At 37.1% G+C, this 16,558-nt stretch overlaps 2 protein-coding genes across 4 annotated transcripts; one reads left to right on the plus strand and one right to left on the minus strand.

Annotated features, from left to right (window-relative positions):
• The first annotated feature begins 2,398 nt into the window (after positions 1–2,398).
• Positions 2,399–13,547, plus strand: LOC121951475 (serine/threonine-protein kinase MAK-like). 3 transcript variants are annotated; one of them, XM_088085830.1, is made up of 16 exons: positions 2,399–2,561; positions 2,666–2,804; positions 3,883–3,937; positions 5,254–5,375; positions 5,972–6,054; positions 6,820–6,952; positions 9,038–9,209; positions 9,353–9,520; positions 10,114–10,398; positions 10,487–10,671; positions 10,757–10,872; positions 11,586–11,690; positions 11,830–11,904; positions 12,077–12,163; positions 13,083–13,160; positions 13,264–13,547. In XM_088085830.1, exons 2-16 carry the CDS (start codon positions 2,704–2,706, stop codon positions 13,386–13,388), a joined length of 1,890 nt encoding a protein of 629 aa, XP_087941956.1. In that variant the 5' UTR covers positions 2,399–2,561; positions 2,666–2,703; the 3' UTR covers positions 13,389–13,547. The 3 variants fall into 3 exon arrangements, with proteins under 3 accessions (XP_087941956.1, XP_042353740.2, XP_087941955.1); XM_042497806.2 differs by having other exon boundaries at positions 2,420–2,517; positions 2,602–2,804; XM_088085829.1 differs by having other exon boundaries at positions 2,420–2,517; positions 2,602–2,804; positions 11,854–11,904.
• Positions 13,548–13,585: 38 nt separating this feature from the next.
• Positions 13,586–16,522, minus strand: LOC121951476 (transmembrane protein 14C-like). Its single transcript, XM_042497808.2, has 5 exons — positions 16,465–16,522; positions 16,194–16,294; positions 14,400–14,501; positions 14,231–14,318; positions 13,586–13,892 (listed from the first exon to the last, which is right to left on the minus strand). The coding sequence occupies exons 2-5, from the start codon at positions 16,267–16,269 to the stop codon at positions 13,835–13,837; spliced, it is 324 nt and encodes a 107-aa protein (XP_042353742.2). The 5' UTR covers positions 16,270–16,294; positions 16,465–16,522; the 3' UTR covers positions 13,586–13,834.
• Between the last annotated feature and the right edge of the window lie 36 nt (positions 16,523–16,558).

Here is a 16,558-nt window from a genome sequence, read left to right on the forward strand (position 1 = left end):
CGTAAGTATACTTTATGTAAGTGTAAAGACTTTAGACATAATACATATTTGGTTAAATAGTCTTTGTTAGGTAGTATGGTTAAAAATTAGGGCTAAAAACGGCTAATGTTAGCTTATTTTAGCTCTCCAGCTACTGTTAGAAACGTTAGCAGGCTTATTTGTTGTTTGAACCAAATTAGCTAAAGTTTTCAGACACCGTAATCAAATCGTGTGACTGCTATATAAGATATAAATACATAATAAATACATGTAAATAAATATACATTTAAAGTGCTATATAAATAAAGTTATTAATATTATTCAAGTTAGTATTACAACAAAAGCCTGAATTTGTCAGATAAGGAAACAACAACAACAAATGGGTATATGACCCAAAAAAGAAAGAAAAAAAAACAATAAAATAGTGACATTGATAAAACATAAAAAAATAAGGAAAAATCACAGAAAAATCATGACATTTTGTTTGTGTAAAAAAACTTATAGCATAATGTAGCATTATGACACATTTTTTCTCTCCCCTCATGCATGTCAACTAGCCAGATTTATATATATTATATTATATATTATTATAAATATAGTTTTCTGGACAATGATCATATCTAATAACCCCCCCCCCCCCATAATGTTTATGAAAGAAATCAAAACTGATGTTGGTCCAGGTTTTAAAGGGTTAATAAGCCCATTAGTTACAACTTAAAACCTTATAAAGATTATCTTATTTGTTATTTGAGTGGTACTGTCTTGATCAACTAGGAAACGTTTGCACTAGTTTTGACCTAGTATTATGTAATATGTAAATACAATGGCCCTAATTTGTTGAAGTCTAGCCACGGTGAGCTCTCAGGTCCTGTCTGCTCGTGGATGTGGGTTAATTGGATTTAAAAGAAAATCAGGAGCATCACTGTCAACAGCCAGTTCATTGTTCTTCAAATAAAAACATCTTCAAACGGCATTCACACGCCTCTCAAGACCACCAGCTCACCTGTATGTTTTCAGTTTTAAACAATGGTCAAATACACCCATTCCTCTTCTCTGTGTACCAGACATGGATTGTTGCAATTCAACATATTACACAAAACTTAGACTTTCCAGTATGTTTCCTCCAATAAATCCATCCTGCGATCGACGTGGAGGGGCACCAGCTTTATTAGCACATGTTTTGGAGCTGCCCAAGGATCATTAATTATTGGAATAAAATATTCCAAACTCTGACTGAAGTTTTACAGATCCTACTCGAACCAGTTTTAGCAATGTTTGAAAAGAAAGCCGCGACATTAGAGCCGACAAATAGCCAATAAGCTTCGTGACATTGTTGGCACTGATTTTCTTGAAATGGAAACAGAAAAACCCACCAGCCCACCTAACTTTAATGAACGTTATAATAAAACATGTACATCAAGAATTATTATTATTATTATTTTGTTTATTTGCTATTTTACTGTGTGTGTAAAGTAAAACTTAAAAAGCCTGTGCTCTCATTTTCTTTAATTACAGAACTCAACAGGCTTATATTTGGGACAGGTGTCTATATGGGCTTTTAATCCCTTTCACACAAAAGTGTTGCTCAGCAAAGATGGGAAATACAATCAAATTATTTATTTAACCTTTTAAGACCTTGACATTTTTTATTTGCTTATTCAAAATCATGGGAAGACGGTAATGAGCAACAAAAGAAGAACAATAAAACAAAAAAATGACCTGGGAAAAAAAGCCTAAAAATTACATTAATTCTGTAAAATACTTTAAAATATATCATTATAAATATAGTTCACTGGAATTTTTTTCCCTTTTTTTTAAGTCTTCTACATGCACTAATATCTTTGTTGCATCTCTCTTGTTTACCATTCCGCTAAAACCGTCTTCTTTGGTGCTCACAGTTTCAGTAACATGTCCATATGAGCAAAAGTTTAAACATACTGTAAATGTGATCCAAGCAGCGATATCTCCAACAGGTAGCCAACACCCACTTTTATACATCCAAAAACTTCTAAAAAAAAACCCCAAAAAACTGCATAGCAACCAGACTGGGCCTCTAATCGAGACAGGCCTTTATTTGCCAAAATGTGTCACCACACTGGGCCAGTAAAAGGGACTGGGTGTTTAACTGGGACTAGGCTTTTATTTGAAATTTTACAGTATGTGTACATGATCTTTGCACATAAGAATGTATGCATATTTGTTCAGAAGGTGATTCTGCATGTGTATTTTGAAAAAATGAACAGAAGTTTTAAAAAAGCCCTCTGTTTCTGGATCAGTCTCATGAACGCAGTATTGGTTTGCAAGATCACAACAATCATCACAGCTTACAGTATGTCTCACCATGTGTCCTACTTTCACGCGTCTCCAGGTTCTCCTGCAAGCCTGTTTTCTGGCACATGTCAACTAATCACATGTCAACTTTAATCCACTTCCCCTTCGTAGGGGATCGCTCTTCTTCTGTCCGCCGCCAAGGCTTAGCTCGGGATAGATGAGACACAGAGCAACGGGCAGCGTCACTTTTCCACTCTCCCTCGCCAGGTAAACCTCCAACCTGCCTCCATCACCAACCTGCAGCGAGAAAGGTAAAGGATGAGCGCTCATGTTTTATCTCTGTGTTTCTAGAGTGAAAGCCTTTGAGTAAGTGTGCTTCCAATGACCAACTGTTGGACTGTGTGGGACTGTCAAGGCTCCTCTGTGAAGGAGAGGCAGGGCTCTCTGTGGACCATGAACCGCTACACCACGCTGAGGCAGCTGGGGGACGGCACGTATGGAAGCGTGGTACTGGGAAAGAGCAACGACACTGGGGAGCTGGTGGCCATAAAGAGGTGAGTGTGGCTCCAGTAAACATGCCAGGGATTGTTTTGTCTCGAGGCATTAAGCTGATTAAAACCTGAGTGGCTGCTGCAAGGTGCTAAAGACTCAGACATGTTACACATAAAAAAAGAAAATGTTTGAGTCAAGTTTTACCTTTTTGTGCATCATATGTTGACATTATATCATACAAATTTTCCTGGAATTACAAGGATAATTTGAAGATTTAAAAAAAATGCAGATTTCTTGTCTTTTTTATCGTTATTATTATTTGTATTTTCACCACATGCAGTTGCACTTTCATAACTTATTTCCTTATAATGAGGAGCTGCTTAAGATCTTTGGCAAGAAATTAATAATGAATGTTTCACGAGGCTCCGCCAGGCGCTGTTTGTAAATGTAAGGTTATAGTGCAAGCCGATACTACTGATGACAGTGAAAGGAGTGAAAGTACACCGCATAGTGTGGCCCCTGGAGTATGGGAAAACAGAGGGTTAAAAGAGGTTACACATGCTCATCATTTCAAAAAAGTACATTTAAATCTAGAAGTGTAGCCCAGAATTAGGTTTTTATGGGCACAATAGTGATGCAGAACTTTTTTGGAGAAAAAAAGCTCTGAAAGTATGATATACTAGCTTCTTACACACGTATACTGAGTGGAAATTCAAAGTACTACACAATACTGTTTTATGTATGCGTATGTGTGTTTATGTACTTTGAAGGGGGATCGCGGTGCCGGGGTGGGTTCTGTTTGGCTGTCTGTTAAGTTGGACCTGCTTATTCTGTTTTTATTTGTTTGTCTAATTTGGTTCAATTATCTTAGCTTTTTTTAACCCCTTTTTCTGACTGTGAATCTTTTAATATCAATATAATTTGTATTTTTGTATAAAGTCTAAAAGTCAGCATATTTAAATGTTGTTAAAATGAATAAAAAATTGAACGATAAAAAAAGTACGACATAATAATAAAAACAGCAGTAAACCACAGTCAGAGGGCTTTGTATTATATAAATTCTGGGCACTTACAATTACTTTCTATTACATTTATTATGCATATGGTCATATCTGGCAAAACTTTTTTTCTTCTTAACAGGATGAAGAGGAAGTTTTATTCTTGGGATGAGTGCTTGAATCTAAGAGAGGTGAAGGTGAGAAAACAAGAAATCTCCACTAACTGACACCAAGCAGCAATCTGCGAGGCAGAAAAATGAAACCAATCCAGAAGTGCCAAAAACTGCATTTCCTCTAATGGCCACTTGAGGCTGGCTCCAAAACAGAGTCAGTCCCAATGGGGCCCCATGTTAAGAAGCCCAACTTCACTGCAGACATAAACATGTTTACAGCCTTATATGAAAAATAACAACAAAAACAGTCTTGATCTCAATAGCTAATTTCCACATTCATAACCACTATACGGGTGGTGATTTTTTTAATAACTCACTGGTTTACAAAGTTACACATATTTAAGGATGGGCCGCTTGTGTGACAGGCTGTTTGTGAAGCATTTCTACAGTCAGATTCACCTCTCGCATGTATAATCCAGCTTTTTTTCTGCATTCAGATATTAAAATAATCAAGTAAAGCTGTGAAGACAGCAAATTATTTCTAATGTACTGTATTTGACCAACTTATTATATTTGTGTGCCGTAATTCATATTTAAAAGCCCAACCAATGCTGTTTTTACCATATAAATAACAGGTGTATTAACATATTGACCCTTTGAACCCTGAGCACATTTATTAGATTTCAATCAAAAACATGGGAAGAAGGCAACAAGCAACTTAACAGAAAAATAGGCAAAAATTCAGCAAAATTTGTATAAAGTTGCAAGAAAATAAGCAAAGAAAACAAAAAACAAGAAAAGACTTCAAGAAAAAAGTGCTAAATTTTTTTTAAAAAATATTTTTTCTGTAACATTATTTTAAATATAGAACTAAGAGAATATACAGTACAATATATCATTTTACTAATTTTTTGCACTTTGTTAGACATTTCTTGCCAAGTTGCTCATTATGTGTTTTTTTTCTATGTTTTTGTATAAAATCGAGCCAATTTTCTCAGTTTTCAGACGTTTAAATGCTGGTGAAAGGTGTCTGAACACAACACAAGAGAAGTGATGTCAATCCAGGTGTTAATAAGGTTTAAGGAGATGTTTGACATTGTGAGTGTGTTTTTACACACATCTCAGGTAAACGTTCTCACTTACTTATGCAGTGGACAAAGATCTGAATTTATCATGCACAATTTAAAATGACAGAACATTTTGAAGCTAACGTCTTCCTCATTTGCTGTGGTGTTTTATTTTTGGCACGTAATGTTGTTTTTTTAACACCAGCCCTTTGGAGCTGAGTAAAAAAGCTAATTTCAGACTCTGTGTTGAGGCATTTGAGGTAACTTATTACATAATAAGCTGATTCTTAATGACTTTATTGTATGTGTCTCTTAAATACTTTGTGTTGTCAGTCACTGAAGAAGCTGAACCACGCCAACGTGGTGAAACTGAGGGAGGTCATCAGAGAAAATGACTACCTCTACTTTGTCTTTGAGTACATGAAGGAAAACCTCTATCAGCTGATGAAAGAAAGGTAAGAACTCATCACACAGCCTTTCACCAGCTGTTATTTTTGTGATTTAATACAGCAGTGGGGTTTTTTGTATTGTGAATTTGAGAATTATTTGGGTCAGCTTGAGTCATCTTGTGTTGGTCTTTGCAGAAACAAGTTGTTCCCTGAGTCAGTCGTCAGAAACATGACATTTCAGATATTACAGGGAGTGTCCTTTATTCATAAACATGGTAGGTGACTTTCAGCAAGGCCTTGCTTTATAAAAACTTCTGTCTTTTCTTTCTTATAAAACGATGTCTTATCAAGTTGTCTGCACCATCCTGGTATTAACTGAATAAACAGAAATCTAAAACCGAAACGTACACGAGTGCTGGACGGTTGATACGACATCAGGCTTCGCAGGATTTTCTCCAGCCAAAAATGATTCACTCCTCCTGTGAGAAGGAGGTGTGAGTGGTACTGAAGCTGAACTGAACAAGTTTTTCTCCGCACTGTTTTTAGTGCTCGTGGGTGCTGGTGTCATTCCCACTTCAATAAGGCATGATTGTTTGCATAGTTTTTCTTTTCTTTATCTCTTCTTTCTTTCTTTTGTCTTTTACCACTTTTGCCGCCGACAGGGAAGATAAGATGTTTTCTGAAAATGAGATAAGGAACATTCTGTTCCAGGTTTTGTCTGGCTTAGCATTTGTGCACAAGCACGGTAAGAGACTCCTCCTGTCTTTCGCTTTTCCTCTCCACTTTCTTAAAGGGATAGTTTGGATTTTTTGAGGTGGGTTTGTAGGTGTACCTATTCAAAGACAGTGTATCACATACAGTCAGTGTTGGGAAAGTTACTTTTTTACTTACAAGTTACCCTGAATATGTATTAACTTACCTATTTTATTATTTCAAAGTAATATAACTTTTTAAATACTTTCCTCACAAATTTTTTAAACAGGGCTGCTTACTCGAGTTGTCCAAAAATATGCTAAAAAAAGGCACGATGTCAATGTCAGTTTGGGTGGATGTTTTATTGTTTTCACCTCCCATCAGACGGCCCGTTTCAACAGGTGAGCCAACAATGACTTCAGTGTCCCGTCTACGCTCTCGTCAAAGCCACCAGACTCCACTGATAAAAACAGTCATTTTAGCTCGCTGAACACAGAAGCTGATGGTTTGTTGTTGCTTTGATCAGTTAGTTAGTTTGTGTTCATTGTGGACATACCGACTGACAACTACTGTTTATAATACACAGACTATAGTTAAGGACCCCAAACAATCCCACTTCATAAAAATCAGAATTATGCCTTTAACCTTCAGACCTAAAAAAAAAAATGGATCAAATTGTGATGTGCATCAATAGAAAGTCATATCATTAGTAGTAGAAAAGTGGTAGTGGCTGTGATGGTAGTAGAAATAATAACTATTAAGTTTAGGGAAATATCAGCATCAGCTCAGGTTTATTTGACTGTCTCGTGTTTTTCAGGGTATTTTCATCGCGATATGAAGCCGGAGAACCTGCTCTGCATGGGCCCAGAGCTGGTTAAGATTGCTGATTTTGGACTCGCCAGAGAAATCCGCTCGCAGCCACCGTACACTGATTACGTGTCCACAAGATGGTGAGACTGAACTTAAGTCATTCTGTCGATGATCTACATAATGAGCTGGGATGGAAGTTTTTGATCTGTGCAAAAAGTGGAACTAATTACCTGAAGTCACAATGGGAGGGAAAAGCTTTGAAAATGCCTTAAATGAAAAGTTTTTCTGTTTGTTTTTAAGTAATCAGTGCCATAACTAACTTAAAATTGGCTTTAAAAAATCGGTTGGCAGACTGAATTTCGTATTAAAAAAAACAAACTTTTGGAAGCTCTCAGAGGCCCCTCTCGCCCCTTAACCCTTTAAAAGCTGGAGAAACATCAGTTTTCTTAAGCAGTTTCCAGGTGCCTTTCACAAGTATTTAAACCTCTGAACAATTTGGTGTGACTTTCAAAAATATGGGGGAAAAAGTAATGAGCAACTTGAAAAGAAATGTTTCACAAATTGCAAGAAATAAGCAGATTCAAAAAAATATTTTTTTTAAAAGCTACAAAAAAAATGTCAAGGGAAAAAAAGGTGAAAAAAACAGAAAAAAATACATTTAAACATATCAATACAAATCCCAATATCAATATCGGTATGTTGTCATAAGTCCCATTATCGGGCGATAATTGCCATGCATCCATAGTTTCAGTGGCGCTTTTTTGCACTTAACAGTATGAATGTAACAATTTAGTTGAACAGTGTATTTCAAACTCATTGTAGGAGCTGAACTGGAAATTCCAAGATTAAACAAAAATACACAGTCTTGCATAAATGAATGCCATATACATGAACACAGCCAAAATGCTCAAAAAATTAAGAAAGAAAAGTGTGTAAAATGTGTCAAACAGCCCCTAAGGGTTAAAAGAAATAGTGCCAGGAGAGGATCCCTGAGTGCCCTAAATTCCTAAAAACACCCCCTGCATACACTGTACATATTTTGGGCTGCTGTGATTGTCATTTTACAAGTGGCCCTTGGGCAAAGCAAGTTTAGTACCTCTGGCAAACAGATCAGCTGGTCATGTTTTGTACTCACTGTGTGTTTGATGATCCAGGGAGCTTCGGATGATTTCGGAGATGACTGATTTGCAGGATGTATGGAGAGTTGCTGGGTAAAGCAGAACTGTTTTGACTGACCGTTTGACTTGAAACAAAGTCAAAAACCCTAAAACAACATTACCAAAAATAAACAGGCGTCTACAAAAAACATTCAGATAAATTAAATGAATTAATCAAACAATAAAACTAAGATTTAACCAAACACACGGCAGTTCAAGACTGTATCCTCTTGGTGTTTTTGCCCTGCTCGACTAATTCAGCACACCTGCCTTCAATGAGAGGATCCTGAGATGCCAAGTCAGGTGATGCATTTAAGTGACTCAAATTGTAAACTTTAAAAAGTTTTTTTTTTAAGTTGTTTTTTTGTCATATTATGTCAGAAATGTAATTTCAAAGTCTATTTTTGTCATTTACATTTTTATCTATTAAATTTGAAAAAATGTGGAATTATGATAAATTTTCAATTGAATTTAAACAAAATAGTTTTTTGTGTGAACATTGTAAATTTTCTTAGAAATAATTTTGCACATTTTTAGATCTGATATGTAAATTGACAATCTATTTTTGTAAATAGAAAATTGATATTTCACATTTCAAAATAAAAAAAAATCAATTTTAAAAAAATACAGGAAAGTTCTGCAAAATTACATGTTTTCTATAGTGTACTTGAGATAAAATAAATAGATTTTGTCCCCTTTTCGGCGGATTTTTCCGCTGCTGCAGATAATTTTGTCACCTTGTAATATATTAATTTTGTGAGTAGGCTATATTAAAAACCGCCAAACCGCGGCACAAGCACTGGCACCTCCCGGCACGTCTCGGCAACCAGTGGCATCTGCTGCGACTGCTGCGACTGCTAGCGGCACCTAGCTGCGGCATCTGGGGGTGCCACACGAGGTGCCACAGTTAGGTGCCGCTGCCGCAAATTGAGCCAGCCCCTGCTGTAGATTTTTTTAACTGAACAACAAATAGTACTCCAGTAGGGCATGAGTGAAAATAGAATATTGTGAAAAAATAGAGGACTTTAAGTCAGAGTAGAGTTAAATGCTCCATACATTTCGTTACAGGTACCGAGCCCCAGAAGTTCTGCTGAAATCTAACTCATACAGCTCACCCATCGACATTTGGGCAGTTGGATGCATCATGGCGGAGCTGTACACACTCAGACCTCTGTTCCCTGGAAACAGCGAGGTGGACGAGATCTTCAAGATCTGTCAGGTGCTGGGAACGCTGAAGAAGGTAAACCATCACCACAATGTGTCACGTGTTGCGTCTCTGCCGTCGTCCTGGATGAATCCTTGAATCATGGTGAACATCAAACGATTTAATCACATTTCTTTATGAGACTCATTTGTTGTTTTGCTGTTGTGTCTCTCCATCAGTCTGACTGGCCTGAGGGCTACAACCTGGCCACCTCCATGAACTTCCGCTTCCCAAAGTGCGTCCCCACCAGCCTCAGGTCGCTGATCCCCAACGCCAGCAATGAGGCGATCACGCTGATGAAAGACATGCTGCAGTGGGACCCTGAGAAGAGACCAAGTGCTGCTCAGGTACATTTGAAAACCCACTCAGTTTGAGCATAGAACAGCTGGAACAAACAAAGATTACCGGGAAGAAAACTGACTAATGTTTGCAGAGTAACACGAGTCCTCAGGTGAGTGTTTTTCTCCTGAGCACCTTGAGTGCAGCTATTTTCAGCGCTGGAGGCCCATGAGGGAATCAATCAGCTTACCTCGGCTGTTACCGTAAACACCAAATTTGAAGTCTGAGTGAACCACTGAGGCGACGCATGTCTACTAACCTCAGACACATCATTATCAAAAACATTTAAACTACACCTGAAGCTTGAAAATTACAAAAAAGTTTCCAGTGCTCCAAATATCTACCTCCATCATTACATTTTTGGTTCGATTTGTCCGTTGACAGCAGGATTACGTAAAAATTACCGGCCCAATATTCATGAAACTTGATGGATGAGTGTATGGGCTCAGGCCTATCGAAGAGCTCAATACATTTTGGAACAGATGGGGTCTCATGGGGCACATACACAAATTATTGATCCATTCATTTTTGACAATTTTATACTTTTTGACCCTATAAATAGAAGTAACTGAAGATATTTTACGTTTGTTTTGTGTTTCAGGCTCTACGGTATCCATATTTCCATGTCGGCCAGACGCTCGGTGCTCCTCTGAAGGCTCAGGCGAAGCTGTCCGAGGCGGCTGCAGAAACAAAGCCTCTGTCCCTCTGTAAGACGGACCTAGAGACCAGTGAATCCAGTAGGACGCAGACCTGCAGCCAGTCTCTCCAGCAGCCTCTTCAGCAGATACTTCTACCTCTGGACAACACTGAGCCAAACACAAAGCATGAGGGGCAGCAGGAACCTCTCAGCCTGGTGAAAACCAGTAAACCCACCAGCTGGCAGGCTGTAAGTGCCACTCTGCTTCTTCATGTCCGAGTCGGGCCTCCTGGGGACTTACAAAACTCTTTTTCTACTTTCTTTGATCATTTTAAAGCCGACAAGAGCAGCAGGAGCAGAGAACAGCATAACCAGAGTGAGGACAGGACGGCGACGATGGGGCCAGACGTCCTTCAAGTCTGTGGACAGCTGGGACGACGGTGAGGACACAGACGCTGGAGTCTCAATCTCCAAAAAACCCACCATCAGCTCTCTGAAGGACAGGGACGGGCCCAGCTGTCGGTGAGACCTTTTCACTCGCATGTCAATGATTTGTTTTTATCTCAGTTTTGAAAAAAGAAAAATATAGTGAAATTTGTTTGTCTAGATTTCCGGAGTCAAAGATCAACACGAAGGTGCCGGGGAGCAGCGGGCTGAACCGAAACGACTCCACCGCCACGTCTGCCAAGCAGCACTACCTCCGCCAGTCCAGATATCTGCCCGGTGAGAAACAATGACCTGAATCACAAAAACCACATGAACCGTTTCCTCCGCCTCACAAAGAGTGTCAAGTTTACGTTTCTTTACGACACTTTATGTTTCTCAAAGGGCAACTTTGTGTCTAATTGACTAATAGTACAGTATAGTTTAGTTTAAGTTATTTGATATGGACATCACAGCAGCATAAGAAATGCACAAAAGCCAGATGTGCTTTCAAGTGTTTGCAGCAAAAAATTGTTTGCATGAATGATTTTGCAACATAGACTTTGTATTATTTTATTCTGATTTATCTCTCTTGAATTTTGTTGTCCAAAAGTAAAACGTCAAAATGTCACTATGCTGTGCTGTATGATGTGTACTAATTAGCCTCCAATAAGAACTTGAATTTAAAAAAATAAACAGAAAAAATAGAATATTAAAAAGAAAAGACAATATATCTGCAAGTATATACACACACGGGGAAAAAGGCTCCAAGTTTCACATTACGAAAAAAAAATATAAGCAAAATACTAAAACTACAAACCAGTTGGAACACAAGAATTACAAGAAAAATTGAGAAATTATTTAAATTAATTATACATTGACATTGGATTAAAAAGTGGCATCTCTGCCAATAAACAATGATATAAAACAAAAATCAATCAGACGAAACCCATCATCAGATCTGAGCGAACTGTTGATTTACAGTGAGCTCACTCTGAGTTTTTCCTTTTCAGGCACAAATCCCAAAAACAACGTCTCGGTGGGACGCCAGCTGGTCAGCAGAAACCTGTGGGGCGACTCGTGTTTGACCCGCGGAAAGATGCTGGAGTTAAATAAAGGTAAGAAAGACCAGAGGACACGTGATGATGAGCAAACTATACCGCACATCCATCTAAGACACTGACTGGGAAAACTTGAGATTTCTTCTTTTCTAGTGTTTTTTTTTTTAACCTCATCTTTTCTGTGTTGTGGTTTTAGACACTATTCCCTTTAATCGTACAGATAAGCAGCTTCTAAAAGAAAAGACTCTGGAGGATCTGGATCCGTACAAAGGTACCTCTCAAATCTGAGAGCAGCTAACAGAATCACAGCTGGTTTTATGGTCATGTTTCTATTTTGCTATTGTTCGGAGATCATTAACATTGTTGACATTTTAAGCAAATAAAACCCCCTTAAAGTAACGACATCAGAGTTGTTACGTCTCATTCTTCGTCGTCCTTTTCAGACTCTTTCCTGAGCAGCAACACAAACAAGAGGACTGAAACAGGAGCAGGCAGACAGAGGATTATCCTGGCACCGATCACCTCTGCAGGTGAGAAATGTGTGATTTTCTCAGACAGAATATCGGCTGCGTTCAGTGTTGCTTCGTATCAATCAGACCAAGGGAAACTTAACTCTTTGTGTTTTCAGTCCGGTAGTTCATGAATACACTTCTGTTATTTTCTCCTCCATATTATTTTAGCAAAAATGCCCCCTGGTGTTAGAAAAGAGTCAATATTTCATTAGAGATAAAAGTCACTGATGAAGGATCTTTTATTGTTATTATTATTAGTATTATCATTATTATTAGTATTATTTATTAATTTATTAATTCATTTATTTATTTAACTAGCACACTAACCATGTCTTTCTTTTTTTTTTTTTTAATTTTCTTTTTATCAAGACAACCAAAGAAATATCCATCAAACCTTTTATGGTCTCATACACATCTTTCTTTTTTTAAACATGAAAGACAACATAAAGTTTCATACCAACATACTACCAATACCGATATATTTAATACAAACTTAACGTACATCCCGCCTTACATCTACACAAGTATGTGGAAACTATAAAATATACATAAAAATAATTTTAAAAGTAAATTGAGAAATGAAAATCCGCAATCAGTCATTTCAATTAAAAAAAGAGAGAAAAAAAAAAGTTGAAATAAAATAAAATACTGATACTAACAGAAATTGCAATGATAATTATAATAATAATAATAATAATAATAATAATAATAATAATAATGATAATCCCTTTCCCCTGTATGCACCTGTCTCTTCCTGGGACCAAACTACATTTCTACTTCTGTCAGAACAGAGATTTAAGGAATAACTTCACTGAAAAAAAGTTACTGAACATTTTTAAAAAATCTGTAGAAATTAACAAAGGGATCTCAAATTTGCGCACTTCAGCATCGTGTCTTTCAACCTGAAATTGTACCCGCTTTCTTTTTGTGAATCCAGTTGATCTCAGAGTTGAATCTAAAATCAAATCTTCCAAGAGCAAGACCTCCGCACATAAACTACCGCTCTCACATGAAGGTAAAAAAAAAAAAAAAAATCAGCACTATGAGCACCAAAAAATGCGGCGTGACGTCACTTTCAGACTAAACACACTTTCTTCTCTCTCACGATGATTTCCCAGAACACGAAGGCTGGAGGAGCAGAGCTCTGAATCCTGCAGGGAGGAACACGTTTCCCAGGAGCGCAAACGTCCCGCCGGTGCACGGACGCATCGACTGGACCGCCAAATATGGAGGCCACCAGTAGCGCAGCAGTGAACTCTGCTGCACCAGTGACTCATGGGAAAAGTTCCCACTGCACTTTTGCAAGGAAATACAAATTTCAAGTGTTTCCTGCTAATCTGTTGTGACATTTGCCACAGTTTTAAATATAGTTCAGTGATGAGCAAGTCTCCCATAACTTTTACAGTCAGATTTTTAAAAAATAATGAAGTAGAAAATAAATTATTTTTTATATCAAAGAGGGTGACTTTATTATTTTACAGCAGCAGATACATTTACAAACTAAAAATATTACCCAACTCTATATTTTTCTTGTACTATTTCCTCTAAAAAATATTTTATATTACATTTTTTATACAGACTGTGATAGAAAACTGCACAGAGGGAATGTTTGTAAATGTGAAAGCACAAATTAGATTTTTTTTTTTTTGGTAAAAAAATATGTAGACAGAAATGTAAATTTCGATATTTTCAAGTTTTATGTGTTTTCTTTAGCATTCCAGTGATGATCTTCACCAGCATCAGTCCACTGAAAAGAAACATTTATATCAGAATAAAGTAAATGTCTAAATTTGTGTTTGTCTCATGTTTATAAAAGCAAAGGTCCAAATCCGTCTATGTGGTGCAGAATGTTGTTTATTATTATCCCAGACATCATTTTTCCCCGCTCAAATAAAAACATGAACGTAGGAGAGGACTTTTGTTCTGAGAAAATTAGACATTTACACCATAAATCAATGCAGAAAAAGCAAAAATCGGTGCTTAAAATTCACCAGAATGCATGAAAATATGTGACTGAAGCTCATAATTTTCAGGTCCAAGAATCGGAGGGAAAGTAACATCGAAAAAGAAAATGACTGGTGTTACCTTGCTAAAGTCATTAAACCAGCTGGCATGAACTTCCACGAGTTGAGAAATCTCAGTCCCATCACCACAGCCAGAGTCGCCGAGGTGCCTGCAGAGAAAAAAGTTATCGTCGTGTGTTTGTGAAAGCTAAATTTGGCGCGTCACAGTTTAACAGACTAAACTTGCTCACCGAGTGAAAGCCAGACATTCTTTGGATTTTGAGATGCTCGATAAGCACCGACTGCAGCCAGCAGGCCGAACAGGAGCCCAGCAGCCAGAGAGGTGACGCTGCCTGTGGAGACAACAGGCAGGTGCATGAGTAATAATGATATAATGATGTGGAAATATAAAATATCAAAGAGTAACAGTCACACCGGGGACAGGGTGCATCTTTAGTATATAATATTCAAAGCTATGTTTTCATTAGTTAATAATCTCTTGAAACTAAAAACTGTCGTGTTTTCGTTACGTTAGAATGACTCGTTTATATCTACATACAGAGAGGGTCCTCACCCACAATGTCCGCCATGTTGTTTCTACAGTAGCCCAGAATGGACAAACCAAACACTGGATCTAGATAAGGCCATTTACGTTTTGGTGTTAAGATGTTTTTGCCGTTTTTATAATTGCAACAAGCGGAAACCTCTGAAAAGCATAAATAAAGCATAAATAAACATGTCTAGTACATCAGTTTTGGTCTCTTTAGCTAATTTCAATACTCATGACAACTGTACGGAGAGTGAATTTTTATTTAACTCATCTGTTTATATCTTATTAAGAAGTAAAGTTACACATATTTAAGGGTGTCGATTTATACCCTGAGAAGCCCATAACACTTTTGGCAAACAGCATGTCACTCGAGTGGCCCCACTGTTAAAAGTGTGTAACTTAAAGCCTAAATAAAATGTTAATGGTTTATAGTTATATAAAAATTCACACCCAGTGAAGTCGTCATGAATGTTGAAATTAGCTTTAAAGACCAAAACTCTTTTTGTACACGACTGTAAACATGTTTATTTCTTCTGTAAAGTTGGACATTTTAATGCAGGAGTCTGTGGGGACTTTCTGTTTTGGAGCCATTAGAGGAGCTGCAGCTCTGCAACCTCACCTCAGGGTGCCACTAAATCCTCCACCGTAGAGCTTTAACCCTTTGAAACCTGAAGCAGAATCATTTTTCATGTGTTGCTTTGAGTCGCCTTTTTCAAGTATTTAAACCTTTGAACCCCGCCGTAAATCGGTGCAATTTCGGTCAAAAACATGGGAGAAAAGGTAATGAACAGCTTGGTAAGAAATGTTTCACAAATTGCAAGAAATTTTGTCATTTAGAATATTTTATCTTAATTTTATCTTAAATTTTTTTTTTTTTTTTTTTTAAAAAAAAAAAAAAGCTAGGAAATATCTAGGAAAAAGGCATGGGAAAAACTACATTTACAATTATCAAATTACACATTTAAAATTATGTTACAGTTTTTTCCTCATTTTTAAGCCTTTTTTTCAGGTAATTTCCTTATTTGTTTTTCCTTTTTTTAAGTCTATCTTTTTTTAAAAAAAAACTAGGGGAAATGTCTAGGGAAGAAAGAAATGCTAGGGAAAAATTATATTTATCATTGTCATAAATACATATTCGAAATGACTTTACAAAATTATTATTTTTCAGCACTTCTTCACATCATTTTTATAACTTTCTAATTTAGTGTTTTATTACGGGGATTTTTAAACTAGTTTTCAGGTAATTTTCTTGAACTTTTTACTAATTTCTTGCTATTTTAGGAGTCAGTAAAGCCATTTTTTCTGGTTTTAATTTACAGATTACAATTTCCTGATTACATTTACTTTGACTAAATCATGTTTTTAATGCAGGACTACTTCTGATGTATGAATAGTGGTAGTAGTGGTTTTACCTAAATATCTGAATAACGTCACTTCATCCACAACTGTGTATTTGTGTCTGAACACAAAATATGTCGGTGTGTGTGCCTCTTACCTGCTTTCACATAACCGATGATTCCTCCTGCTGACACCAGAGCAGCATAACCGAACCCGGCCCAGTCTGCAGCCATGACAGCAACCACAAACCTGCTGCTGCTGATGGAGGAAACCAACGATTATCAAGAGAAATACTCGATTTACCAAAACGTAACCACAAACTGTAAACAGTTTAAACGTGTTAAAACATCCACAAAAACCTGACAAGCGTTTATCTATCAAAATATGACCAGAAACACACTAAAAGTGATCTAAACATCGGTTTTTACCTGACTTCTGGAAGTTTGGCTCCTAGTGACTTCCGAAACCTGAGGACGTCACTTCCGGGGTACTGAGGCTGTATTTCAAATTAAAGTTTTTAAT

The sequence above is a fragment of the Plectropomus leopardus genome, chromosome 12, assembly GCF_026936395.1.
Source record: "Plectropomus leopardus strain MGB_pleo_1.0 chromosome 12, ASM2693639v1, whole genome shotgun sequence".
NCBI lineage: Eukaryota > Metazoa > Chordata > Actinopteri > Perciformes > Serranidae > Plectropomus > Plectropomus leopardus.